Source organism: Dipodomys merriami, unplaced genomic scaffold (assembly GCF_024711535.1).
Source record: "Dipodomys merriami isolate MVZ:Mamm:240054 unplaced genomic scaffold, mDipMer1.0.p SCAF_17, whole genome shotgun sequence".
In the NCBI taxonomy this organism is placed as follows: domain Eukaryota; kingdom Metazoa; phylum Chordata; class Mammalia; order Rodentia; family Heteromyidae; genus Dipodomys; species Dipodomys merriami.
In genome coordinates this window covers 8,585,838-8,612,526 of record NW_027203048.1, presented here as the reverse complement: position 1 = coordinate 8,612,526, position 26,689 = coordinate 8,585,838, and the positions used below count along the sequence as shown (strand labels likewise).

The following is a 26,689-nucleotide window of genomic DNA, read 5'->3' as shown; positions in this document are numbered from 1 at the left end:
GGTTAGTGTTCTACCACTTGAGCCACAGTGTGACTTCTAGTTTTCTGGTAGTTAATTGGAGATAAGAGTCTCATGGACTTTTCCTGTCCAGACTGGCTTTGAACTGCTATTCTCAGATTGCAGATCCTCCTGAGTAGCTAGGATTACAGGCATGAGCCACCAGCACCCAGCTATTTAATCACTTCTTTTACCAGCATTCACAACTTTTTCAACTTACTTACATGTTTTTTTTTTCCTTCTTGGGTTTCCCATTGCCACTTCAGTTAAGCATGTGATACTTACAACATACTGGCAGAGGAGAGCTTCTAATTTCCTGAATCATAGGAATGTCTGATGTAGCTCCTAAATCTCTCCATTTCTTGGGAGATAGGAGCATCCTTTGTTCTAATGGGTGAGTCTCAGTAGGCCTCTATATAACCCTGGGAGCCTTAGTGTTTCATTCAAAGATCTGTGTTGGTGTTTCTCAGCTCTGGATGCATATTAAAATAGTATGAAGAACTTTTTAGCAAGTCTGGAAATCTTTCTTCTACCCAGGACCATTTGGATATTTGCAACATTATTCAAGATCCATGCAAAATTGTCAATACAGGCAAACAGGCCATGGGTAGCTGATGAGGAGCAGATATGTCTGTCCTGTTAAGTACCAAATGATTTCCCACCCCTATTTTATTTATTTATTTTTTTTTCACAGTCTATAACATTTATGAGTTCTATGAGCTTTGCAATACAGTTATTTCTTCCACATTTCTTTTGTTTTGCATAGATCAGCTGTTCCCTCGTTCCCATTTGTTCCCTCCCTCCCATTGCTGCCATTAAGTTGCTTAATTCATTTTGGTCAATGTCTGTGCAGCTAATGGGTCCTGCTGTTGTATGTTTTTCACGTGATTCACTCTAGTTCTGTGTCATCTTCCTGGTTCCCCTCTGGTGTACACACATATATACCATACATGTGATCAGCAGCATGGGGTTATTTAGTAGTGATTCGACCAGATGAGTGGAAGTTCTTTGTTTCTTAAGTCCTGTTAATTTTATCGTATGACCTAACATTTTGGATTTAACATCCACTTATCAGGGAGACCATGTACCATTTGTGTCTTTGCTCTTGGCTTACCTCGCTCAACATGATTTCTTCTAGCACCATCCATTTCCCTGCAAATGCCATTATTTTGTCATTTCTAATGGCTGCATAATATTCCATTGTGTATAGATACCACAATTTTTGGATCCATTCATCTGTGTGGGGCATCTGGGTTGTTTCCATATCCTAGCTATTGTGAACAGTGCTGCAATAAACCTGGAGGTGCATGTGTCCTTGTATACTGGTTCCTGTTGTTCAGGATAGATGCCTAGAAGTGGTATGACTGGGTCGTAAGAGAGGTCAATATTTAGCTTTCTGAGGACCCTCCAGACTGCCTTCCAAAGTGGTTGTATAAGTGTACATTCCCACCAGCAGTGTAATAGGGTTCCTCTTTCTCAGCATCCCCTCCAGCATTTGTTGTTGGCTGACTTGTCCCACCCCTATTTTAAAGTATAACAAAGGGGTTAACTTTAGGCATCTGAATGGTAGGTCTTCATACCTTCTCAAGGTATGGGCTTAGAAATTTTAAGCCTATACAAGAAATTGTTTTGTTGAGCTCTACAAAAGTACCCTTTTGTGAATTTGAGATTTGTGAAATAATGAGAGGTTTCTGCTCCTGACTCAGTTATTGTTTCTATTAATAGTTTGGGTGCTTAAAAAATTTTTTGTTTCCATGTTTTGTCTCTTCTTTGCTTCCTAAGACAGAGCTCCTTGTACCCTTGCTCATTGTGGCACTAGGGAAATCTGTTGTGAAATCTGGTCGTGGATTCTGGTTCCTCACATACTAGAACTCCTAATTTCCTAAGTCATAGGAATGTCTGATGTAACTCCTAAATCCCTCAATTTCCTGGGAGATAAGAGCATCCTTTGCTCTAATGGGTGACTCTTGGTAGGCTCCTGGATAACTTCAGGATGGGGCCTGGTTGCCAGGGAAGCATCATGAATTAGAAAGTTGGAACTTGGAGTCCCAGCTCTTGGGGATTAGAGAGGGGCTGAAGGTAATGGTCAGTAATTTAATCAATCATGCCTACATAATGAAGCTTTCACAAAACCTGAAATGACTGAGCTTGGAGAGCTGGCACATCTGTGGACAGCATGGAAACTCCTGGCTCTTTCCCACATATCTCAGGCTATGCATCTCTTTCATCCAGCTGTTCATCTGTGTTCTTTGTAAAGTCCTTTATGAATAAATAGGCAAATATAAGTGAGTCTCCGAAATCTGTGAGCTCCTCTAGCAAATCAGGGGAAGGGAGTTATGGAAAGCTCTGATTTAATAGACTGTAGTCAGAAGTATAAGCACAACTGGCTTCTGATGTGAGTAGAGGGAGCCATAGGCTTTCAGCCTGAGGGATTTGATGACATTCATCTTCAGATAGTGTCACAAGTGATTTGAATGGGTCATCTAGCAAGTTACCTGATGTGGGCTTGCTGATGTGAGGGGAGACAACCCTCACCCATGTGGTATCAGAATGATGTGCTGAGTGACAGGGTAGGGAAATTGTCCCATATTCCTGTTCCCCACTTACCCTATCTCCTCCCCAGATCGCATTGAGTCCCAACAGGATTATGATTAGTTTAGGGAGAGTTGACTTTAACAATAGTGAACAATGGTATATCTCTAACTCTTTTTTGACTGCTTGCATTAATATTTTGTAGGTTCAGCATGCAGATGTTGAGTAGTTGAGTATGTCCTTCTTTCTTTCTTTTTTGTTTTAAAGATTTTTTTTTATCAGTGTAAAGGCCATGTTAGTTGAGAATTGTATCTGTTCTATATTTGAATATTAGAGTTGAATTTACATATTTTATGTAACAGAATTGAGTTAGAGAACATTTTTGGTACTGAGTGTCTTATCTTGTGTTCTGCCTCCTTGCTCTGCTCCTTTATGTGTTTTTTTTCCTATTTTTTAAAATATATTTTTATTGTGAAAATACTGTACAGAGGGGTTACAATTACATGGGTAAGATAATGAGCACATTTCTTATCAAGCATTGTAGCCTCCTGCTTTGTTTCCCCTTCCCATCCCTTCGTATCCTCCCCCTCCTTTATGTGTTTTTAGTAGATTTTTACTTCTTTTCTCTCTCTCTGTCTCTCTCTGTTTCTCTGTCTGTCTGTCTTCTCTTTTTTTGCCAGTCCTGAATCTTGAACTCAGGGCCTGGGCACTGTCCCTTAGCTTCTTTTGCTCAAGGCTAGCACTCTACCACTTGAAGCTACAGCACCACTTCTGGCTCTTTGTGTTTATGTGGTACTGAGGAATCAAACCCAGGGCTTCATGCATGCTAGGCAAGCACTCTACCACTAAGCCACATTCCCAGCCCCCTTTTTTCTTATTCCTTTGGTAGGTTTATTGGACTTTTCTGACTAGATGATTATCTGGGTGGGATGGACAGTTTCTTTGCAGTTGTATGCTTTTGGTTTCTCCTTTCTTTCTCTTGCTGATATCACCATTTGTGGTCCCCAGTGTCAAGTTGACTATGAGTGGTAAAAGCAGTTATTCTTGATTTGCTTGTTTATTTATTTATTTTAAGGTCCAAGACCTTAACTTGACCAGAACTCAAACTCAGTACCTGACACTTTTGCTCATTAGCTAGCACTCTACCAACTGAGCCATACTTCCACCCTTTATTTGTTTATTTACTTACTTATTTTTGAGACAGCTTCTCTCCATTTAGCCCACAGTGACCTTGAGTGTATACTCTTTCTGCCTTGCTTTCCTAGTATTGGAATTACAAGTGTGCACTACCATACATGGGTTGACTTCTTGATCTTATGAGAAGGGTACTAAGTCAGTCTCTCATCATTTAGCCTGGTGGAGGTTGTTGTTTTACTATTAAAGATATACATCATCATAAAGCTTTTTTGTTTTTCTAGTTTTCTGTGCGTGTCCAGAATTGAGACTGAATTTTTTGAGATAGTGAATTGTGTTTATTAGTTTTTTTCTCACTAAAAGATTTTTTTATTATTATCTTTAAATAGTTGTACAAAGAAGTTGCCACTCGAGAAGCAGTTTATATATGCAGTGCATCTTTTCATCACCCTTTTCATCATTCTCTCCTATTGATTAGCTTTTAAAAGTCAAATTAGTCTTAGGGTACAGTTTCTGGATTATGTGTATCTTCTTAATGTATTGCTACATTTGATTTTCTCACATCTTGTTGAAGACTCTTGTGACTGTGTCCTTGAGGGATAACAACTTGATTTTGTGGTAGTGGTGTCTTTAAATGGATTTGGTGTTACAATAATGTTGGCATCATAATGTTTATGTGGTACTGAGGAATCAAACCCAGGGCTTCATGCATACTAGGCAAGCACTCTACCACTAAGCCACATTCTTAAACCCTTTTTTTCTTTTTCTTTTTATAGGTTTATTGGGATTTTCTGACTAGATGATTATACTTTTTTACATTTTTTTTTTGCTTATGTGGTGCTGAGGAATTGAACCCAGGGCCTCAAGCATGCAAGACGAGCGCTCTACCAACTGAGCCACCTTCCCAGCCCCTGATGATTATACTTTTTTAGTTTTACAGTTTTTACAGTTTTTACCTACATTGAGACGTGGGCCTAGCTGAAAGGAGGGAGCAGGGGACACGGGGCAGGGAGACTTGCTGATGTCATCTAGGTTTGGCTGGTGGCATGCAGCATATTATCTTTGAGTAATTAATTTGTTATTTTTTGTTATTCCAGTTCATAAGAAAAAGCATTAATAGGGCTAGGAAGGTGACTCAGTGGTAGAGCGCTTGCCTTGCATGCATGAGGTCCTGGGTTTAATTCCTCAGCACCACATAAGCAGAAAAAAAAAAAGCTGGAAGTGGCGCTGTGGCTCAAGTGGTAGAGTGCTAGCCTTGAGCTGAAGAGCTGAGGGACAGCGCCAGGCCCAGAGTTCAGGCCCCAAGACCGGATCCCCCCACCCCCAAATAAAAAGCATTACTAATACTGTCCCCTCTTTTTTACTGGGTCCAGTGGTGTCTGAGAATGTGACATCGTGACATAAAGGTTGTTAACAGTAAAAGCAAAGATAATGTCTTAGATACTCTCAGGGCCTTGCACCCTCATTGGGCTTTCTTGCTTAGATGGCACTCTTCTGCTTAAGCCATGCCTCCAGCCCTATTTTTGCAAGCTAATTGGAGATGGAGTCTTGTGGATTTTTGTGAATGGGCTGGCTTCAAACTGTAATCCTCCACATCTCAGCTTACTGAGTAGCTAGGATTGCAAGCATGAGCTACTAGCTCCTGGCTGTATTATGAAATCTTTATAGCAGTGAGCACTCTATTGTTAGTATATAACAATAAACTTGTTAAAATCTCCTTGATAAAATATCTTACAAAGCTTAATATAATATCCCAAATCATCTTACTAGTTTTTCAATTTTTGGGTTTCAAATTTGATTTTTTTGTGGTTCCAGATAGCAATTACTATAATATCTTAATATTATATATCCTTATATATATATCCTTGAAATATATATCCTTATATGTAGATATAAGGAGATATTTCTGAATTATATTCACACCAGATGACTCCTCAGCGTACTTACAAATACGTTGCCAAGTATGATGGATGGTACCTGCTGGTGGTCTCAACTAGTTGAGAGGTAGAGCCAGGAGCACTGTTGAGGTTTGAGGCAGCCCAGAATGAAGATCCTTGTCTGCTAAACAAAAGGGTTGGTGTATAGTTCAAGTAGTAGAGTGTTGGCCTAGCCTGGTTGAAGTGGGTTATTCAATCTCCAAACTATAAACAAACAAGAAAACAAGCAGACAAATAAACAAAAACCCCACCAAAATACCTCTGTTGTGGATTTAATGGGTTTAGTTGATAAGAAGCTTAATTCAGGTTCATTCATTTGGCATCTGCCTACAAGCCAGTAGAAATGACTTTACTGATGGTTTGTCAAACTGGTTTCTAGATAATCAAGTTATCTAAAACTAATGTCTTTTCCCTAGCAAAGATGAAGTCTTACTTCGGCAAAGAGATAAAAAATGAAAACAAAAAACAGGATTTCTAAATGTGGTATTGCTGCAAAATATAAGAGGAGGAATCTTTTTTACTAGTGGATTGGGTGGTACATTTGACTGCTTTGTGGTTCCAGATAGCAATTATTTCTAATATTTATTTTGCAGTGAGGGCCGAGGCAAGTTGACGGTATTTTCAGTTAAAGCTATGTTAGCAACAATGTGTGGTGGAAAAATGCTGGACAAATTAAGATGTAAGTATTTTCATATTATTTGAAAAAAAATTGTTTTCAAATTAAGTCTTTCAAACAGTTTTAAATGAATGTTTTCAGACTTTTGGATGATGCTGTATTGAGCTCTTTTGATGGGGGGGGACTTCCTACACTTTCTTTGCTTCAGCTGGCTATGAATGTGTAAGTTACGCCACCTGCTGTTGGCTGATTAAATTTAAATGAAAGCGCTGAAGAGGTTCAGAATAATGATGTTGACATTTTGAAAATACTCTAAAAATATTTATCATATTATTAACATGTGCTTGGAGATGATTATAGTTGGAGCATTTAGTTGGAAAATTAGCTTAATTGCTTTTGCCAGGTTTGTCAAGTTTAGTCTTTTTCTTAATTAACTCCATTCATTATCAGGTAATATTTACCTAATTATGATTAAACTATTCCTGTTCTTAGAAGCAGACTCTGGCATAATTTGATAGTCTATTTTGTTTGATTTTTCCTTTAGTTTTTGTTGGTATTGTTATTTCTATTTGGCCACTTTGGCATTTTGCTATTCACTAGGTACCATGAAAGAAGGTTAGATGAAGTCAGAGAAGAGGAAATTCATGACTATTTACTTTTGCTGCTTTTGATTTTTTTTTTTTTTTTTTTTGTTCATTCAGTACTGACTACTGAAGATATGGGAAGCATTATACTGGGTGCTTTACATATGTTCTCTAGTAGAATCTTTAAAATCCTTTTAAGCAGCTGATACGATTTCTTTGTTTTATAGAGGAAGAAAAGCTGGGATTTCATCTAATTCAGGGTCCATCTTAATGGATAAATTGTTTCTCATTCTCCGCTATGCTGACACTGTGTTAAGACACACATGTGATTATAGTATAATGTTCAGCTACCTGACACAGGTCCTCAGAGAGTAAAACACTTGGTGTCAGATTTCAGGAAAATGGGACTAAAATTACTGGTTTTAATGAGATTTTAAGATAATCTGAAGATATTTTCTGTTGTAGAGTTGAGCTGTCCATCCTGCAGTATTTCCTCTGTGTGTGTGTGTGTGTGTGTGTGTGTGTGTGTGTGTGTGTGTGTGTGTGTGTGTGTGTGTGTGTGTCTGTGTCTGTGTCTGTGTCTGTGTCTGTTATGGTCATGGGGCTTGAACTCTGGGCCTGGGAGCTGTCCCTTAGCTCCTCAGCTCAAGGTGAGAGCTCTACCACTAGAGCCACAGTTGTCATTACCAGTTTTCTGGTGGTTAATTGGAGACAAGAGTCTCACGGACTTTCCTGTCTGTGCTGGCTTTGAACTGTGATCCTCATATCTCAGCCTCCTGAGTAGATAGGATTACAGGAGTGAGCCACCAGTGCCTGGCTCCTGTAGTGTTTCTTGTAGGCGGGATTTTGATGATTGCTTCCTTGAGTTGTTCTTTTGTATCCTACTTTTTCCTCCTTTAATTGAGAAGTACAGAGGCTCAATCACATTCAAGTTTGAGTTTGGGGGCAAGATTACTTCCTATGGTAATTTATTTTCTGTGCTTTTTCTTACATGTCTTCCATGTCATTGAAAATTGGAAATGCAGATTGCCCACTAGATTAGATTTAGACATTCTAAAGAAAGATCTTTGATCATATATTTGGTTAGCTATTGTCTTATTTATCTTCATTTCAAAATCAGCTGCCATGCAATAATGTAAAATCATGGTTTTACTTAAATACTAAGGTTCCCTCCTGCATTATTTCAAAATATTCTTTTTTTTGGGGGGGGTCCGGTCGTGGGGCCTGAACTCTGGGCCTGGGCGCTGTCCCTCAGCTCTTCAGCTCAAGGCTAGCGCTCTACCACTTGAGCCACAGCGCCACTTCAGCTTTTTTCTTTTTGCTTATGTGGTGCTGATGAATCGAACCCAGGTCCTCAGGCATGCGGCATGCAAGGCAAGTACTCTACCACTGAACCACCTTCCCAGCCCTCAAAATATTCTTTCGTGTTTTCCTAATACAGTGTGATGTTTTCCTGGGGAAAATAATATACAGATGAAATTATGTTTTATTTAGGCACAAAAAAGTTGAAATTTTTGTCTGTTTTTAATGATGCTGTTGCTGCTCCATTTGTACTTCTTTTGAGAATGATCTGTTGAATTCATTTGTCCATTTATTGGTTAAGCCATTGGGTTTTTTTTTTTTTTTGTATTTAATTGTTTGAGTTCTTTATATATTCTGGGCATGAATCCCCTATCAGATGAATAGCTGGCTAAGATTTGCTCCCATTTAGTAGACTATCTCTTCATTCTGGTTGTTTCCTTTGTTGTGCAGATTCTTCTTTTTTTAAATTTTTGTGCAGTTCTATTTGTTATTTCTTGCTATTATTTCCTGAGCTATTAGATTCCTATTTAGAAGGTCATTGCCTGTGCTTATCTTGAAGTATTTTCCTCTAGTAATTCCAGTGTTTCAAGTCTTACATTATGATCTTTGATTCATTGATTTTTTTTGCACAGAGTTGAGAGATAGGAATACCGTTATGGTCTTTTACATATGGATATCCTGTTTTCCCAGCACCAGTTGTTGAAAAGGCTATCCTTTCTTCAACATGTTTTTGGCATTTTTGTTGACAGTCTTTTTTTTTTTTTTTGGGTCCAGTCGTGGGGCCTGAACTCTGGGCCTGGCGCTGTCCCTCAGCTCTTCAGCTCAAGGCTAGCACTCTACCACTTGAGCCACAGCACCACTTCCAGCTTTTTTCTTTTTGCTTATGTGGTGCTGAGGAATCGAACCCAAGGCCTCAGGCATGCAAGGCAAGTGCTCTACCACTGAGCCAACTTCCCAGCCCTTGTTGACAGTCTTGTGGCGGTAGCTATGTGCTTATATTTCTGAGTCTTCTTTCCTTTGGTCTAGGTGTCTGATTTTGTGTCTGTGCTATGCTGTTTTTGTTATTCTTTCTCTGTAGAAGTCAGGCACCAGCCACTATGACATGTCCAGCATTGCTTGGAGGTGGCTTTCAACAAACATTTATTGTGTACATAGAAAATGAGAAATATACCAAAAGAATTTCTCTGGGTTGTAACATGATAATTAATTAATTAATTAATTAATTGATCACCTGCTTTGGGGCTTGAAATATTGGCCTTGAAATCTGGATGCTGTCCCTGAGCTGCTTTTGTAGTTGAGCACTCTACCACTTGAGCCACAGTGCTACTTCTGGCTTTTTTGTGTTTTTTGGAGGTAAGAGTCTCACAGAGTTTCCTGTCCAGGCTGGCTTTGAACTGTAATCTTCAGGTCTCAGCATCCTGAGTAGCTAGTGTAAACCACTGGCACCCAGCTATGGTGCTTTTATGATTACAGTAAGTTACATGACTTGTCCTTTATGTGTTTCTGAAAGGCAACATTTGGCTAGTCAGAGAGAAGATGACCTGGGATTCTGTCTACCTGCTTTTGCCCAGACTGACCCATTAATGTTCAGTTGTTTGCCTCTTCGATGTTTTATTAGCAAACTGTAGAGAGGCCTGCTTTTGAAGTTAAGCAGTTTCACTTATTCACAACTGAGCCTTGAAGGCTGTGATTCTTCAGCCACTTGTTACTTCTGCAGCCTTTCTCCTTACCCATGCTTACTCTGAATGGGTGATGCCCATGGTTACATATCTCAAATAATGGAAAAATTTTACAACTAGAAGCAAGTCAGAAACAGGAGGCTGAGATCTGAGGACAGGATGGAAGCCACTCCTGGAAAGAAAAGTTCATGAGATTCTTATCTCCAGTTAACTAGGAAAGAGCTGGAAATGGAGGTGTGGCTCAAGGGGTAGACCACTAGCCTTGAACAACAACAACAAAAAACTAAGACAGTCAGGTACTGATGGTTCACGCCTGTAATCCTAGCTACTCAGGAGGCTGAGATCTGAGCATCACAGTTTGAAACCAGCCTAGGCAGAAAAGTCCACCTGAGACTCTTACCTCCAGTGAACAACTCAAATATGAGAAGTGGAGTTGGCTCAAAATGGTAGAGTCCTAGCCTTGAGCAAAAAAGCCAAGAGACAGTGCCCAGGCCCTAGTTCAAGCTCCAGGACTGGCAAAAACAAAAAGCTAAAGGAGAACACTCTGGCTCTGAGTTTAAGCCGCCAGTATTAAAAAAAAAAAAAATCCAAACATGATGATGATAGGTAAGTAGTATTATATTGCCCACTACACAAAGCATTAGAAATTGTCTACACAGTTACATTTAAGGACTCATTTATGGGATTTTCCTAGGGGAGAAAGCCTCTTTTTCTTTTTTTTATAATATATATTTTTTTATTGTGAAAATATTGTACAGAGCGGTTACAATTACATGGGCAAGATAACGAGTACATTTCTTATCAAGCATTGTAGCCTCCTCCTTTGTTTCCCCTTCCCACCCTCCCCCCGCCCCCCAGAAAGCCTCTTTTTCAATTTGGAAGCTGTTAGACATACCTTCTTTCAGAGATGTATAAGTAGCAAGAGAATTAAGGGAAAATGAATCATGATCTGGAAAACAATTTAATATCCGAAGGACTAACGTTTTTCCCCCCACACTAGAGATTGAACTCAGGGCCTTGAGCATGCTTGGCAAACATTTTACCACTGCAGTCTTAGGTGTTTGTTTTTTTTCCCCCTAAATTTTCATTAAATTTTATTGTCTCATCTACTTCTTTGTTAGAATCTTATATGTATATAGCATACTTAGATTATTTATTATGCTTCATTTAGTATTAAAAATTAGCAATCAGCCTTGAGCTGAAGAGCTGAGGGACAGCGCCCAGGCCCAGAGTTCAGACCACATGACCAAAAAATAAATAAAAAAATAAAAATTAGCAATCAAATATGTCATTTTTCTTACAGATCAGAGAAACATTCTGAAAAAGACTAGTACCTTAAGTAACAAGTTTCTTTATTACATTTTTAATTATTTTAATTAATTTTAATATTTCTTTTATTAAATGAAAATGTTTTTGCTGGTTTTCTTTTAGTATGAGCCAATTAAATTATAGTTTCCTTTTTTTTTTTGGGTCCGGTCGTGGGGCCTGAACTCTGGGCCTGGGTGCTGTCCCTCAGCTCTTCAGCTCAAGGCTAGCACTCTACCACTTGAGCCACAGCGCCACTTCCAGTTTTTTCTTTTTGCTTATGTGGTGCTGAGGAATTGAACCCAGGGCCTCAGGCATGCAAGGCAAGCGCTCTACCACTGAGCCACTTTCCTAGCCCCTAGTTTTCTTTTCTTTTTTTTTTTTTTTTTTTTTTTATCATCATGGGGCTTGATCTTGGGGCCTGGCACTGTCCCTGAGGTTTTTTTGGCTCAAGGTTAGTATTCTATCCCTTTGAGCCACAGCACCACTTTTGGTTTCCTGGTGGTTAATTGGAGATGAGTCTCATGGCCTCTCCTGCCCAGGCTGGCTTCAAACGGTGATCCTTAGATCTCAGCCTTTTGAGTATCTAGGATTATCAGCATGAGCCACTGGCACCTGGCTATTTTCCTTTTTTTAAGAATTGAAAAAATTAGGACCAGGCTTGTAAGCCCATCTTCTTAGAAGTCAGTGGTTGAGAGGATTGAAGTTTGAGGCTAGCCTGGACAAAAAAACTAGCAAAACTCCTTTTTTTTGGTTGGTTGTAGGGTTTGAACTCAGGGCCTGGGCACTATCCCTGAGCATTTCAGCTCAAGGGTAGCATTCTACTACTTGAGCCACAGCGCCATTTCTGGTTTTCTGGTAGTTTATTGGGGATAATAATCTCATGGACTTTGCTGCCAGGTCTGGCTTTGAACTGCTATCTTCAGATCTCCTGAGTAGCTAGGATTACAGATAGGAGGCCCCCCCTTCCTTTTTTTTTGAGACAGCAAATGCAGACTTGAGAAGTAGAGCATGGCCCAAATGACACTTCCCCAGTGCCCCACACAACAGTGCTGGCTGTCTCACATTTGCTTCTGGTACATCTCTGGTACATCCCTTACACAGCCACCCTGCAAAGCCAAGGTTCTAGGGGCCCTTTCACAGCTGTCACCCAGGGCATGTGCAAGAAGCTGAGTGGGTGCAAATGAGTCAGGCCACACTCCTACAGCACCTATATCAAGCAACGTGCTGGACCTCACTCACTGGTAGAAAAACAGGAGGAAGTGAAAACTCCATCTTAGTAAGTCAGGCGTGGTGGTATGTAAGACCAATTACATGGGAAATATAAGGTCCAGACCTGTGTAGGCAAAAATTTACGACCGTATCTGAAAAGTAGCCAAAGCATAAAGGTCTGGGGACATGGCTCAAGTGGTAATGAGTATAACAGCAACAACAACAACAAAGGAACATCTATCTATCTATCTATATCTATATCTATATATCTATATATCTATATAGATATCTCCATAGTATGCCAAAATATATATATAGCAAACATATATGGCAATAAACATATGGAAATATATATGGCATACATATGGCACATATATGTTTATGGCAATAAAGATATGGCAATATATATGACATATATACATGTGTCTCACACACACATATGACAAGTGTCATTCAGGTGTACTTGAAAATAGGCTCTTTTTATGGATGTGGTTGTTTAGTCACATTACTCCCTAGCCTGTCACTCATTCTCTTTTACTTTGAGTTAGTGGTAGATTGTTGGTATGGGTCTACACATGTATGTTTTTGGGATTATGAAGTGATGTATGTGTGTTTTTATGTACTTGGTACTTAAGTTTCTGGTCCTGAGTACTTCTACTGATTGGTAGTGACCAAGTAGCAGCAGAAAACATGACTAATAGAGTCTTAAAGACCTGGGATTTATTTTCTCATGTAAAAAATAAGTTCAAAAGCAGGTAAGTGGCAAGTTTGTGTAGTTACCTAGGACTCTAGTCTGTCAAAGACTCCAGTTCCTGGCTTGTTGCTCTGCTCTCTGGCTTTCTTCCTTAGGATCACAAGCTGACACTTCTGTTGCAGGACTTAGCATTCCTTCCCAGCAGAGAGGGCAAAGAGCTGCCTCCATAGGAAAGCTACAGAGTGCAAATGAGTCTGGGAAGTCATACTTGAAGTGGACACAGTGCCACTCTCTAGTCAAGGTTCATGTGGAGATGAGGGCAGAGGTATGCAGTGGGCGCCTTGAAGTGTCTGCCACATCCTATACTGACTCTCTGTTTTCATTCACATTTAATGGATGATCATCTTCCTTCATTGCAAGAACAGCAGCTAGCTATTAAAAAATCGAATCACGCCGGGCGCTGGTGGCTCACGCCTGTAATCCTAGCTACTCAGGAGGCTGAGATCTGAGGATCGCAGTTCAAAGCCAGCCCGGGCAGGAGAGACCGTGAGACTCCTACCTCCAATAAACCACCAGAAAACCAGAAGTGGTGCTGTAGCTCAAGTGGTAGAGCGCTCGCCTTGGGCTGAAGAGCTGAGGGACAGCGCCCAGGCCCAGAGTTCAAGCCCACGGCCAACAACAAAAAAAAAAATCGAATCACTTAGGCTCTTCCTGTGTATAGCTTCAAGTATTCACATTTGTGGTAACATTTCCGCATTCTCAATCTTCAGCCCTCCTTGAACTGTGGCCCAGTACTCTGTCTGCAAGATGGTTCCACTTGAAAATGTGCAGATTCACCCTGATCACTTTGGTTCAAAGCTGAGTGTGGTATCTTGATCTCTAGTTTGCTTTCACTTGGGGTTGTCAAGGTTTTCCTAAAGTAGAAATTTAATAATCATATTCTTTAAAAGTCCTTCCTTCCTCAGTTTCATTTGCCATAACTGCAACTCCTTGCATTGGGATGTCTTGGATTTGAGAACCTGCCATATGCCACTACTGCAGCTAAGACCACCACATTCATGCATTGTTTACAGATTTTCTAGGTCCTTTAAGTCACCATCATTAAGAATCAATTTTTTTGAAATCTAATTTTCTACACATTTCCTCCCTACTTTAAAAGTTTTTTTTTTTCTTTCTGCTTATGTGGTGCTGAGGAATCAAACCCAGGGCCTCATGCATGCAAAGCAAGAGCTCTACCACTGAGCTACCTTCCCAGCCCCTACTTTAAAAGTTTTTTTTTTTTTTAATATTATTTTATTTTATTTGAGAACATACTGTACAGAGGGGCTACAATTACATGGGCAGGATAATGCATACATTTCTTACCAAGCATTGCAGCCTCCAAGCTAAAGCTGGGCACTGGTGGCTCACACTTATAATCCTAGCTTCTCAGGAGACGGAGAACTGAGGATAGCGGTTCAAAGCCAGCCTGGACAGGAAAGTCCATGAGACTTTTATCTCCAGTTAACCACCAGAAATCTGGAAGTGGCTCTATAGCTCAGGGACAGTGCCCAGGCCCTGAGTTCAAGCTCTATGATTAACCCCGTCCCCCGCCCCCCCAAAAAAGTTTTTAAGCCAAGTCCAAATTGCTGTCGCTTTTAAAAGTTTTCTTTGTAATCTTCTTTTTTTTTTTTTTTAAAGTGGCAGCTTTTTTGTTTTTATTTTTTATTTTTATTTTTTTTTTAAAGTGGCAGCTTTTTTGTTTTTATTCTTTTTTTTTTTTTTTGCCAGTCGTGGGGCCCGAACTCTGGGCCTGGGCACTGTCCCTCAGCTCTTCAGCTCAAGGCTAGTGCTCTACCACTTGAGCCACAGCGCCACTTCCAGCTTTTTTCTGCTTATGTGGTGCTGAGGAATTGAACCCAGGGCCTCATGCATGCAAGGCAAGCACTCTACCACTGAGCCACCTTCCCAGCCCCCTTTGTAATCTTCTTATTCAGTCTATATTCTCAATATAAGTGATCTGTTATAGTCAGAATGTTGCTCCCTAGAAGGCATGGTTTATACTCAGTACCCATATAAGTGTCTCACGCTCCAAATCCCACTCTTCCGTTTGTCATCTTAATCAGACTCCAGCCTGTTTTCACCTCATCATCCAAACCCTGTATCAGGACAGCTTTTAAATTTCTTTCTTTTAGAACTTCCTTGGCAATTTATTGGTTTGACAGCATACCTACTTCTGTCTTCTTTTTTCTTCTTTTGCATTGCTGGATGAACCCAAGACATGCATAGTAGGCAAGAACTATTGCATTGAACTACATCCCCAGCCCATGTCTTTGTTGTCTGTTCATTTTTCCTACATGTGGTTTGATTTCTTTAAATTTCCTTTTAGAAGAGTTCATCAGTATGTCTTTCTTCTTTTCTGGTCTGTCAATCTCAGACTCTAGATGTCATTTTTTTTTTTTTTTTTTGGGTCCGGTCATGGGGCCTGAACTCTGGGCCTGGGCGCTGTCCCTCACCTCTTGATTTCAAGGCTAGCACTCTACTACTTGAGCCACAGCGCCACTTCCAGCTCTTTTTCTTTTTTGCTTATGTGGTGCTGAGGAATCAAACCCAGGGCCTCATGTATGCAAGGCAAGCACTCTACCACTGAGCCACCTTCCCAGCCCTCTAGATGTCATTTTGTAGCTCTTTGTCATGTTGGATATATCTGATTGATTCTTTTGCATAATCTATGATTCTTGTTTCATACTGGTAATGACTCAGCATGTTTATTGTGCTGAAAAGTTCTTAATCTGTTTGATCCTAGGACACGTGTTCCTGAAATTGGTATATGTTGTCCTGTTCGTTAATTTTTGAGGTAGTTATATTCTTGTACCTATATATTTTTGTATTTTAGTCTACAACACTTAACACAAGGCAATATTTGGTAAAGTATATATATATAGTAGCACTTAAGATTAGCATTTGTTGCCTGAAACCAGAAATTCAGAATGATAGTGTATTTCTCCTACATAAATTTATCTTTCTCCTATATAAAAGAAGTCTGACAGTCGAAAGTCAGTCCAGGGCTGGTTTGGAGCTTCATCTGGGACCCGAGCTTTCTCTGTCTTATGTTTGTGGGGTCTTAGCTTTCAAGTCTGTCATAACCCTTCTGCCTCCAGTCTCATCTGCCAGTCAGTCACGTGATTACACTCTGCTCAAAGGAGACTGGGAAGTTTAATCTGTTTTATTTTGCTGTACAAAATGAAATTAGTGTTCATTAACTAAGGAAAAGAGGATGAGTATTAAGTGAGCATCTGCATGCTCACTGTAGTGCTGGGCAAGGCAGTACTTAATAAAATGTTTCTTCCTTCTTTCTGTTGTATTTGGAGTCAGTGTAGCCCTAAAATTCCTTTTATGTTATATTTCTTTTTTTTTTTTTTTTTTTGGGTCCGGTCGTGGGGCCTAAACTCAGGGCCTGGGCGCTGTCCCTCAGCTCTTCAGTTCAAGGCTAGTGCTCTACCACTTGAGCCACAGCGCCACTTCTGGCTTTTTTCTTTTTGCTTATGTAGTGCTGAGGAATCGAACCCAGGGCCTCATGCATGCAAGGCAAGCGCTCTACCACTGAGCCACCTTCCCAGCCCCCTTTTATGTTATATTTCCAGCCATATTAGTTATTTCTTAGGGGAGAAGGACCATGCTGTCCTTCAAAACACTCAGCTGCCAGAACCCGTGGCTCATACCTGTAATTCTAGCTACTCAGAAGGCTGAGATCCAGAAACCTCAGTTTAGAGCCAGCCCAGGTAGACAAATCTCTGAGAGTCTTATCTATTAATCAGCAAAAAAAACAGAAGTAGAGGTGTGGCTCTAGTGGTAAAAATGTCAGTTGTGAATAGAAAAGCCAAGTGAGAGTGTAAGGCCCTGAGTTCAGTCCCAGTACTGACCAAAACAAAAAAACAAACAAAACAAAACAAAAAAATCCCGAGCCAAAACAAAACAAAAAAAATACCTAGCAGACTTCTTGACTTGGTGCTTAAAATTGCATTTTTTAATTAATTGATTTCATTTTCTATAGGACCATATTGCTTTTAGCCCATCGTTAGTTTTAATATTTTTACTTTGTTTTTGGTGCCAGTCCTGGGGCTTTATTCAGAGCCTTGATGTTGTTCCTGAGGTTTTTTGCTCAACACTAGTGTTCTCCCACCTGAGCCACAGGGTCACTTCTGACTTTTTGGTGGTTAATTAGAGATAAGAGTCTCATAAACTTTTCCTGCCCAAGCTGGCTTAGAACCACAGTCCTTAGATCTCAGCCTCCTGAGTAGCTAGGATTACAGGTGTGAGCTACTGGTGCCTGGCAATATTTTTGCTTTTAACTATTAGAGACATTGCTGAAGATTTTCATTTCTTTATTTCCCATTTTCTTGTGCCTTAGAAATAACCTTCTGGGCAGGCCACCGGTGGCTCATACTTGTAATCCTAGCTACTTAGGAGGCTGAGATCTGAGGATCACAGTTCAAAGCCAGTCCTGGCAGGAAAGTCTGTGAGACTCTTATCTCCAATTAACCACCACCAAACCAGAAGTGACACTGTGGCTTAAGTGGTAGAGCACTAGCCTTGAACTGCAGAGCTGAGGGACAGCACCCAGGCCCTGAGTTCAAGCCCCACAACTGACCAAAAAAAATTACCTTATGGATGACAATCTTGATTTTATTTTTATTAGCATGCTCTATTTTTTCTTAATACTTCAAGATAAACCTCAGATTAAACCTAAAGAGTGATGCTTGTATGTGTGTTACATATACCTACTATGTAGACATAGATTACTTTGAAAACTGTCACTGAAAATATACAAAATGTGAATTTTCAAATTGCTTTTTAACTTACTTTTTAAAAAGGAGCATAGTAATTTGCAGAATTATTTAGGTCATATTTGTTTCTTAAGTTGTTTTAGCTTTTGGTTATATTTCTTATTTTCTTCAACTGTCGATGAAAGGAAGGAACTAAGTGGAGACAAGAGATCTGCATGAAGATAAAGAAATAGTAGTAGTATTTGAAGCCTCCCTTCATCTTCTTGGACAGTCTTTATGTAAAACTAGGATTTTATAATGTCAGAGTATCTTGGGATAGGAGAGCGAATATGGATTTTTAAAATTCTGTTTGGAACTTACTAAATAAAATATTCTAAACATCTTGTCAAATATTTTCCCTCACAGGTATATAGTTATATCATTAGTAAACAAATACACAGATTTAGTGCAACTGCATATCTTATCGCCAAAATGCTAATGTATCTATATATACTCAAACATATATGTGTATAAACACAGATACTGGGGAATAAAGACATGCTGCTATGAATTTTTATTGGAACACAGTTTGGCATAAATAAATATATTTTTAAATATTATATTTAAATATTACATATTTAAATATTTTAAAATATATATTTTGCATACTGAAAAAGTAGCTATGTGGATACACTGATATCTTTGGCTTTAATTTTAGGTATAATATTAACACATGACTGACATTTATTGGTTTATTTGTAGGTGGAATATTAAATGATTGGGATGGAGGATGCTTGTCAGCAAAATAGCTACATAGCATTAATAACAGGAATTGTTTTAATATTAGTTAAAAACCATAGTAACTTTGGGTACTTTTGCATGATACTGTTTTAGGGGTATAGAGCCATTTGTAAAAATTATTTGGTTTTGTTCTCTTAGATATTTTCTCCCAGATGTCAGATTCCAATGGCTTAATGATATTTAGCAAGTTTGACCAGTTTCTGAAGGAGGTTCTGAAGCTCCCAACTGCTGTCTTTGAAGGGCCATCTTTTGGTTACACAGAGCACTCGGTCCGCACCTGTTTTCCACAGCAGGTAAGGACAATTTGACAAAATTCAGTACTCACCTGTCCCTCTACTTTTGAACATGTCAGCAGATGGCTTTCAGGCTAAGCTATAAAGTCCTCAGTAGGGGAAGAAAAATAGCTTGGCAGGAGGGGGTGGATGAATAAGAGAGGGGAACAAATTTACTGGAAAACTCTTTTGTGGCAGAAGTGGGGATCTTTTCTAGGGAAAAAAAGTAACATTTGAAATATGTTAAAGAACAGTGTCTTAAGAAGTGTTTGTATATGCCAGGCACCAGTGGCTCATGCCTGTAATTCTGGCTACTCAGGAGGCTGAGATCTGAGGCTCGTGGTTCAATGACAGCCTGGGCAGGAAAGTCCGAGAGACTCTTATCTTCAGTAAACCACTAGAAAACCGGAAGTGGCGCTGTGGCTCAAGTGGTAGAGCACTTGCCATGAGCTGAAGAGCTGAGGTACAGCGCCCAGGCCCAGAGTTCAAGCCCCACAACCATGACTGACCAAAAAAATAAAAATAAAAGTGTTTATATTATTGCTCCTAGACACATATTACTTTCCCAAATGAGTTCTTTAAGCTGGGAAATGCAGAAATGGTGACATAAAACTATAGCAACACAGATTATTATTTTCTGAGACACTTGAGCCATAACACCACTTCCAGCCTTTTCTGAGTAGTTTATTAGAGATAAGAGCCTTATGGACTTTACTGCTTGGCTTGCTGGAGTTGAACAGTGATCCTCAGATCTCAGCCACCTGAGTAGCTAGGAGGAGCTAGGATTATAGGAGTGATCCACTAGTGCCCTGCTCTGAGAAGTTTTTTATGTTATTGTCAAAGTGATGTACAGAAGGGTTACAGTTACATAAGTCAGGTAATGCGTACATTTCCCAAGAAGTTTTTGATAAGCAAAAACTTGTTATACTTAGATTGAAAAAGCAGCTAATACAGGTACATATACATGTACACACATCCCTTTTTATATATAAAGTTAAAAATTCATATTTATCTGAATTCAGGTTTGAAGCAGTATGTTCCATTGTTTAGGGGGTCACAGCTTTACACTGAAGGAGGCACCTATAACCATGAGAAACTCTTAGTAACTTTGAGGCTATGTTCTTTCCACATACTTTACCTTATCCATTCAGAGTTGTCTGTATCCACTACTTTTTTTGTCTTCTCTCAACATAAATTCTTTAGTGTTGATAAATGAATGCAGTGACTTGAGAAGCTTAAAGTTATTAAAAATAATAGTAAGGAAGGACTGGAGCTGTGGTACAAAAGGTGGAGAGTGTCTGCCTCGCAAGTGCAAGGCCCTGAGTTCAAACACACTATTGCCACAAAAAAGTCATAAACACATTTAATTTCTCCCTAAGTTTTAAGAAGTTCAGCATTTGGGGAGAAGGGTTATAGTTTTCTCCTGAAAGGTGATTTTTTTTTTTTTTTTTGGGGTCCGGTCGTGGGGCCTGAACTCTGGGCCTGGACGCTGTCCCTCAGCTCTTCGAACCCAGGGCCTCAGGCATGCAAGGCAAATGCTCTACCACTGAGCCACCTTCGCAGCCCAAGGTGATTTTCGATTTTTTAATTAAGTATATATATTTTTTATTGTAAAGATACTGTACAGAGGAGTTACAGTTTCATGAATAAGGTAATGAGTACATTTTCTATCAAGCATTGTTACCCCCTCCTTTGTTTTTCCCCTACCATCCCTTCCCGCCCCACCTCTTCCCTCCCCTCTGCTCCAGGTTGTAAAGTTTGTTTTCAACATAGTGTCTTGTACATCTCATTGCTACAATGGGTCAACCTGTATCCTTATTTCAGCATTTTGTTATTTCCCTTCCCCTCCCCAAATTAGAAAAATGTATATACAAGATGCAGGGCTCTGGAATCAAATACAGTGAAAACAGGGGTTATACCATGGGGGAAGAACATACTAAAGAAACAAAAAAAATCACTTAGTACATTATAAGTACATTAAAAACAACAGCAAGAAGCTGGGCACTGGTGGCTCATGCTTGTAATCCTAGCTACCCAGGAGGCTGAGATCTGAGGATCACAGTTCAAAGCCAGCCCAGGCTAGAAATTCATAAGCTTCTTATCTCCAGTTAAGCACCAGAAAACCGGAAGTGGTGCTGTGGCTCAAGTGGTAGAGTGCTAGCCTTGAGCTGAAGAGCTGAGGAACAGTGCCCAGGCCCAGAGTTCAAGACCCACGACCGACAAAATAAATAAATAAATAAATAAATAAATAAATAAATAAATAAATAAATAAATAAATAAATAAATAAATAAAAACCAGCAAGAAAAATAAAACCTTGTGCCCTATCTTGGGATTCATTTCACTTTGCATCATCTTATCTGGTCATATGTACATAGCTTTTGACCTTTTCTGCTTGTCCTAGACTTACTAGTTATTGCAAATAAGGGAAGCCATGGGACCTATGTTCCTTTGGGCCTGGCTTACTTCACTTCATATAATTTTTTCCAGGTCTTCCCATTTCCTAACAAATGTGATGGTGTCATTCTTTCTGATGGAGGCATAGAATTCCATTGTATAATGTGTGTGTGAATATATATATATATATATATATATATATATATATATATATATATATGTATACATATATCACATTTTCTTGATCCATTCATCTATTGAAGGGCATCTGGGTTGATTCCATAATGATTTGCGATTTGATTGCTTATTTTCTAAGTCTGCATACTGATCTTAGTGTAGAGGATTAACTCACCCTGCAGGGGTTTTAGGTTTGATACCTGTCTGTATGGAAGGGTGTGTGAAGTAGCAGAGTGGGGAGGGAGAAAGGAGCAGAGTGAGCTGGGAAAGGCGATGTGTCCTGGCATCAGCACCTGAAGGTGGTGGCACTATATGGACAGTTCAATACTTGGTGCACAGAGGAGGTGGGAAGAGTGAGGGACTGAGTGATCTTGGTTTTCAGAACAGCAGGGATATTTCATTCCAGGAGTTGTCCCTGTTACTTTGACCAACCCACCCTCTCTAGCTGTGTGCCCAAATGATTTATCTTCCCACTTGGAGACATTTTCTGGATTATTCTGATCTTGCTTTCCTGGACATTGAATTCATTTTGGTAGAATTGCCTGACACAGGCATGTATGTGTGTGTGTGCTATTTCATCAGGATTCTAGTGATAGAAATTTTAACAGTCTTCAGCAGCATCCCCTCATTACCAGGTAATCTGGTGTGGATTTGTTCCGTCTTACATTGATCTGAACATGTCTCACCATCTCTGAGTCAGGATATCTTGCCTAGCCAATAGCATCTTACAGTTGCACTTGGCAGGCCGTGGTTGTGACAGGCCATCATTTCCTGTACACTCATGAACTTCATTGTGGCTGTTTTTATTGCCACTTCATTTGAGATGGATCCACTTCCGGTGCTTCATGTACTGTTTTTCAAATGTTCTCTGAAAAAGAGCACTGTGATTTGGCATTTAAAAAAGTTTCTCATGCTTGTAATCCTAGCTACTCAGGAGGCTGAGAGCTGAGGATTGTGGTTCAAAGCCATCCTGGGGAGAAACTCTGTAAGACACTTATCTCCAATAAAGACTATTCAAAAAAGCCAGAGGTGCTGTGGCTCAAGTGGTAGAGAGAGCTTGCCTTGAGCAAAAGAAGCTCAAGGACAGCACCCAGGCCCAGAGTTGAAGCCCCAGGACCAGTCCCACCCCTCCAAAAAATTCTGTAGAATACAGAGAGGTATGAACACAGAAAAGAGGAAAATAAATTTATTAGTCTGTGTTTTCCTGCAAAGTAACAATTAGATATTTACAGCCTTTTTAAAAAAGAGGATATCTACAATTAAATGGAGCTCTATTTTTTTTCCCTTACTGGGAGATGACCAAAATAATTTCTTGTAACATCAAACTTCATCTGAAGGTAGAAAAGCTGCCAACTCCTCTGACTAGATGAAATAAATTTCAGCTCATCAAGAGGCTGGTATGGGGACTGGGAAAATGGCTCAGTGGTAGAGTGCTTGCCTTGCATGCATGAGGCCCTGAGTTCAATTCCTCAGCACCACATAAGCAGAAAAAGCCGGAAGTGGCGCTGTAGCTCAAGTGGTAGAGTGCTATTCTTGAGCTGAAGAGCTGAGGGACAGCACCCAGGCCCAGAGTTCAGGCCCCACAACTGGCAAAAAAAAAAAAAAAAAAAAATAGAGGCTGGTATGATCAATCCACATGTAATAAAGAATTATAGTTAATTCAGTATTGAGTTAGTTTAACTGGCTGTTTTTCTTAGTAGGAAAAAAATATGATCTTACAGGTACATCTTATATTGCATAATTTATACCACCCATTGAGTGTGGTTTAGTGTGACCAGGTCTATAGTAATGATCTCACTAGCATCAACTAGATTGAGCAAAATTATAGAGGCCTACAAGTGAGGCTTTGTTTTTATTGGGACTATGCGTTAATAAATGAATCTTTAGAGAGAAGTGACAAGTAGTTCTACAGTTTTCTGTTTTAAAAAGGATTTGTTAGCAGTGCTTGCTGCCTGCCTGCCTGCTGTAGGAAAGCCCCCTGCTCTTCACTTTTGCCATGGCTAAAGGCTTATGATGTAGTTGGTCTTGTCCCTACATGGTACATGGGCAGCATGGAAGGCTGCCTGGCTTAGAGTCTTAGAGCTGTTGGTGCAGCTACTTCCCTGATGTTTACCAGTCTAGCAGTTGTTCTCTGTCTGGACCTCTGATACCACTTTTACCTAACTGTTCTATGGCTCACAGTCTTCAGGGAAAGCAGGAAGATTTGTTATTGAGAAAATGGAGGGCAAGAGGCCGGGCGCTGGTGGCTCACGCTTGTAATCCTAGCTACTCAGGAGGCTGAGATCTGAGGATCATGGTTCAAAACCAGCCCGGGCAGGAGAGACCGTGAGACTCCTATCTCCAATAAACCACCAGAAGACTGGAAGTGGCGCTGTAGCTCAAGTGGTACAGCGCTCGCCTTGAGCGGAAGAGCTGAGGGACAGCGCCCAGGCCCAGAGTTCAAGCCCCATGACCGACCAAAAAAAAAAAAGAAAATGGAGGGCAGGCTGGAGGTATGGCCCAAGTAGTAGAGTGTTTGCCTAACAAGCATGAGGCCAACCTCTGAGTTCAACCTCTAGTACTGCCAAAGAAAAAGAAAAAAAAGAAAAGAGTTCATTAAAAAAAATACTAAGGACCATTGTCCACTAGTTCCTTAGTGGTTCAATGGCAGTCTGAAGAAAGACTGTGCTATTCAGGAACTGCTCTTATCTTATTATTCCTTTAATCATAGGCAAATTGGAATTTAAATTCATGTTTTAAGATATAGCTTTTCTCTTGGCTCTATTTTTTCTGGGGAAAACAAAGCAGAAATAAAATACACACACACACACACACACACACACACACACACACACACACACACACACACACACACACACACACACACACACACACACACACACACACACACACACACACACACACACACACACACACACACACACACACACACACACACACACACACACACACACACACACACACACTCATGTTCTAACTAACTTCCACTGCCTAATGGATGAGGTTTCTAGTGGGCCTTCATGGCTCACATCATTCCAGTCTGGCCTATCTTTTTATTGGCATTGCTCTGGCCCCTATCTTGTCTTTGATCTCTTCTCACTCTCCTTGGCCCAAGGCATGCAGCATAGCAGCGGGGAGCCCCCTTCATTCTCTCTGGCTTGGTGGAGGAGCAGCACCCATGCCCTGAGTTCAGACCTCATGACCACTACCATTACTACCACTAACAACTAAAATACAGCAAAGCCAGGTTAGAGTGGGTCACACCTGTAATCCTAGCTACTTTGAGGGGCTGAGAACAGGAGAATTGCAGTTCAAGGCTAGCCTAGGCAGAAAATCTCGAGACCTTTTCTCAAGTGGCCCATGCTTGTCATCCTAGTCTTGTGAGCTGCTGAGATTGGAGGATTGTTAAAGGGATTACTATTCCAGGCCCATCTTCGCTGAAAAGCCCACAGGAAGCTCGATGCTTGCTTGGGCTTGTGATCTCAGCAAAGACTTACCCAAAAGTAAGCAGATAGCTGCTCAGGTACATGCCTAAACAAGAAGTAGATTATATCCTTAAAATGACCATTTAAAAGCTAAAGGGCTGGAAGCATGGCTCAGTGGTATCTAGCTAGCCTCATAAGTATGATGGTCCCAAGTTCAAACCAAGATTGTCTTTCCTCCCATTTGAAAAGGTAGAGAAGAAGATGGAGGAAGAGAGGTGAGAATAATAGAATAATGTGGAATAGTAGTAAAGTATCAAGGATTAGAACAACAGGGGACAACAAACAGGAATACTTATTTCTGAGAAAAAATATGAGGCTATATTCAAAGGTAGGACACCTGATTGCTCTAGTAGAGGAAGATGTATATAAACCGTAGTCGTGTCGCTCCGTAGATCAGCAGTTGTTGAAATGATTAGAAATGAAGAGTTTGTACAAAGTGAAAAGTTTAACACATTTTTGAATGGAAAAACACGTATTTATATTTACCCTCTATTCTTTTTCTTTCTGGTCTTGCGGCTTGAACTGTGGACCTGGGTGCTGTCCTTGAGGTTTTGTGCTCATCTTAGTGTTCTACCACTTGAGCCACAGCTCCACATCTCTGTCCCTGAGCTGTTTTGCTTTTGCTCAAGGCTAGCACTCTACCACATTGAGCTACAGTTGTACTTCTGGTTTTCTGATGGTTAATTGATATGAGTCTCTTAGGCTTTCCTGCAGGGGCTGGCTTTGAACTGCTATCCTCAGATCTCAGCCTTCTGAGTAGGTAGGATTACAGGTGTGAGTCACTGGTGCCTGGCTACCCTTTATTTTTAATTATATAGAAATACATCTGGAGAGAAATAAAAAAAACTGTGATAGGAATGTGCATTGTTTAATTTTTATTATAATGTTTGTTATAACCAGTATTGTGCTGAAAACTAATGAGAAATACAAAGAATGTGGTAAACTCATGAGCAAAATGAAAACAACATAAAATTTTTTCTTAGAACCTTTACACTAGAAATGATTGAAAACCCCAAAGAACTGTTGGCAATATTTTTATATTAGAAATTAAAATTGAGAAATTAGAAATCTTATTACATGTTTACATAAATAGCATTTTTGTGACAGCAAAAATTTAATGAGAAATTTACCAATGCTACGTATTTTTACAAATCTCTAATTTTAATTTTGGCTCACTAGAACACAGATGGGTTCTTCCATCTGCTTGTCCATTTAGTCTGTCCTGATGCGTTGTTTTGGTTAAAATGTAGCTTTACACAGCTACATAGCTGGAAAATGGAGTCTTTCAATTGCTTTTTCAGATCATTGTGGCTTGTTATGTGGCCTCTGGAAAACCCCACTGCATGCACAAGATAGAAAGGCAAACAATGTCTTAGTATTGTCCAAACAGTTTGGCCTCATGGATTTCCTGAAAATGTTTAAGGACCTCCCAGGCAGCCCCAGACCACACTTTTCAAACCATATTTCTAGTCCTTGATAGCTGAGAAAAACAGAAACTGATATGTTAGGTATTTTCACCAAATGACAGGGTAGGGGGAAGGGCAGAGTTCTAGGGTATAACCCTTCTACTTCCCCTTCCATTCCTCTTTTCCTTCCATTCCTCATGCGTCTGGAGAATTCCTGGATCTAGAATATAATTTGAAATGGATAATCTATTAAGATATCAAAATAAGAATTTTTGTTTGTTTTGGGTCTGAGACGGGAACTTAAACTTGGTACCTGATACTTTCACTCATTGGCTAGCACATTACCAATTGAGCCATGCCTCCAACCCAAGACCTTTTTTTTAAATCTTGAAGTTTTTTTTTTTTTTTTTGTATAG

At 39.9% G+C, this 26,689-nt stretch overlaps 1 protein-coding gene across 10 annotated transcripts in view; it reads left to right on the top strand.

The window, feature by feature from the left end:
* The window catches only part of Dtnb (dystrobrevin beta), a 197,348-nt gene that overhangs the window by 39,984 nt on the left and 130,675 nt on the right, over positions 1 to 26,689 (top strand). For all 10 annotated transcript variants that reach the window (XM_070025158.1, XM_070025160.1, XM_070025153.1 and 7 more), the window contains exons 5-6: positions 6,194 to 6,279; positions 18,677 to 18,831. In XM_070025158.1, coding sequence (XP_069881259.1) covers positions 6,194 to 6,279; positions 18,677 to 18,831 — 241 coding nt within the window. The remainder of the gene's footprint in view (positions 1 to 6,193; positions 6,280 to 18,676; positions 18,832 to 26,689) is intronic.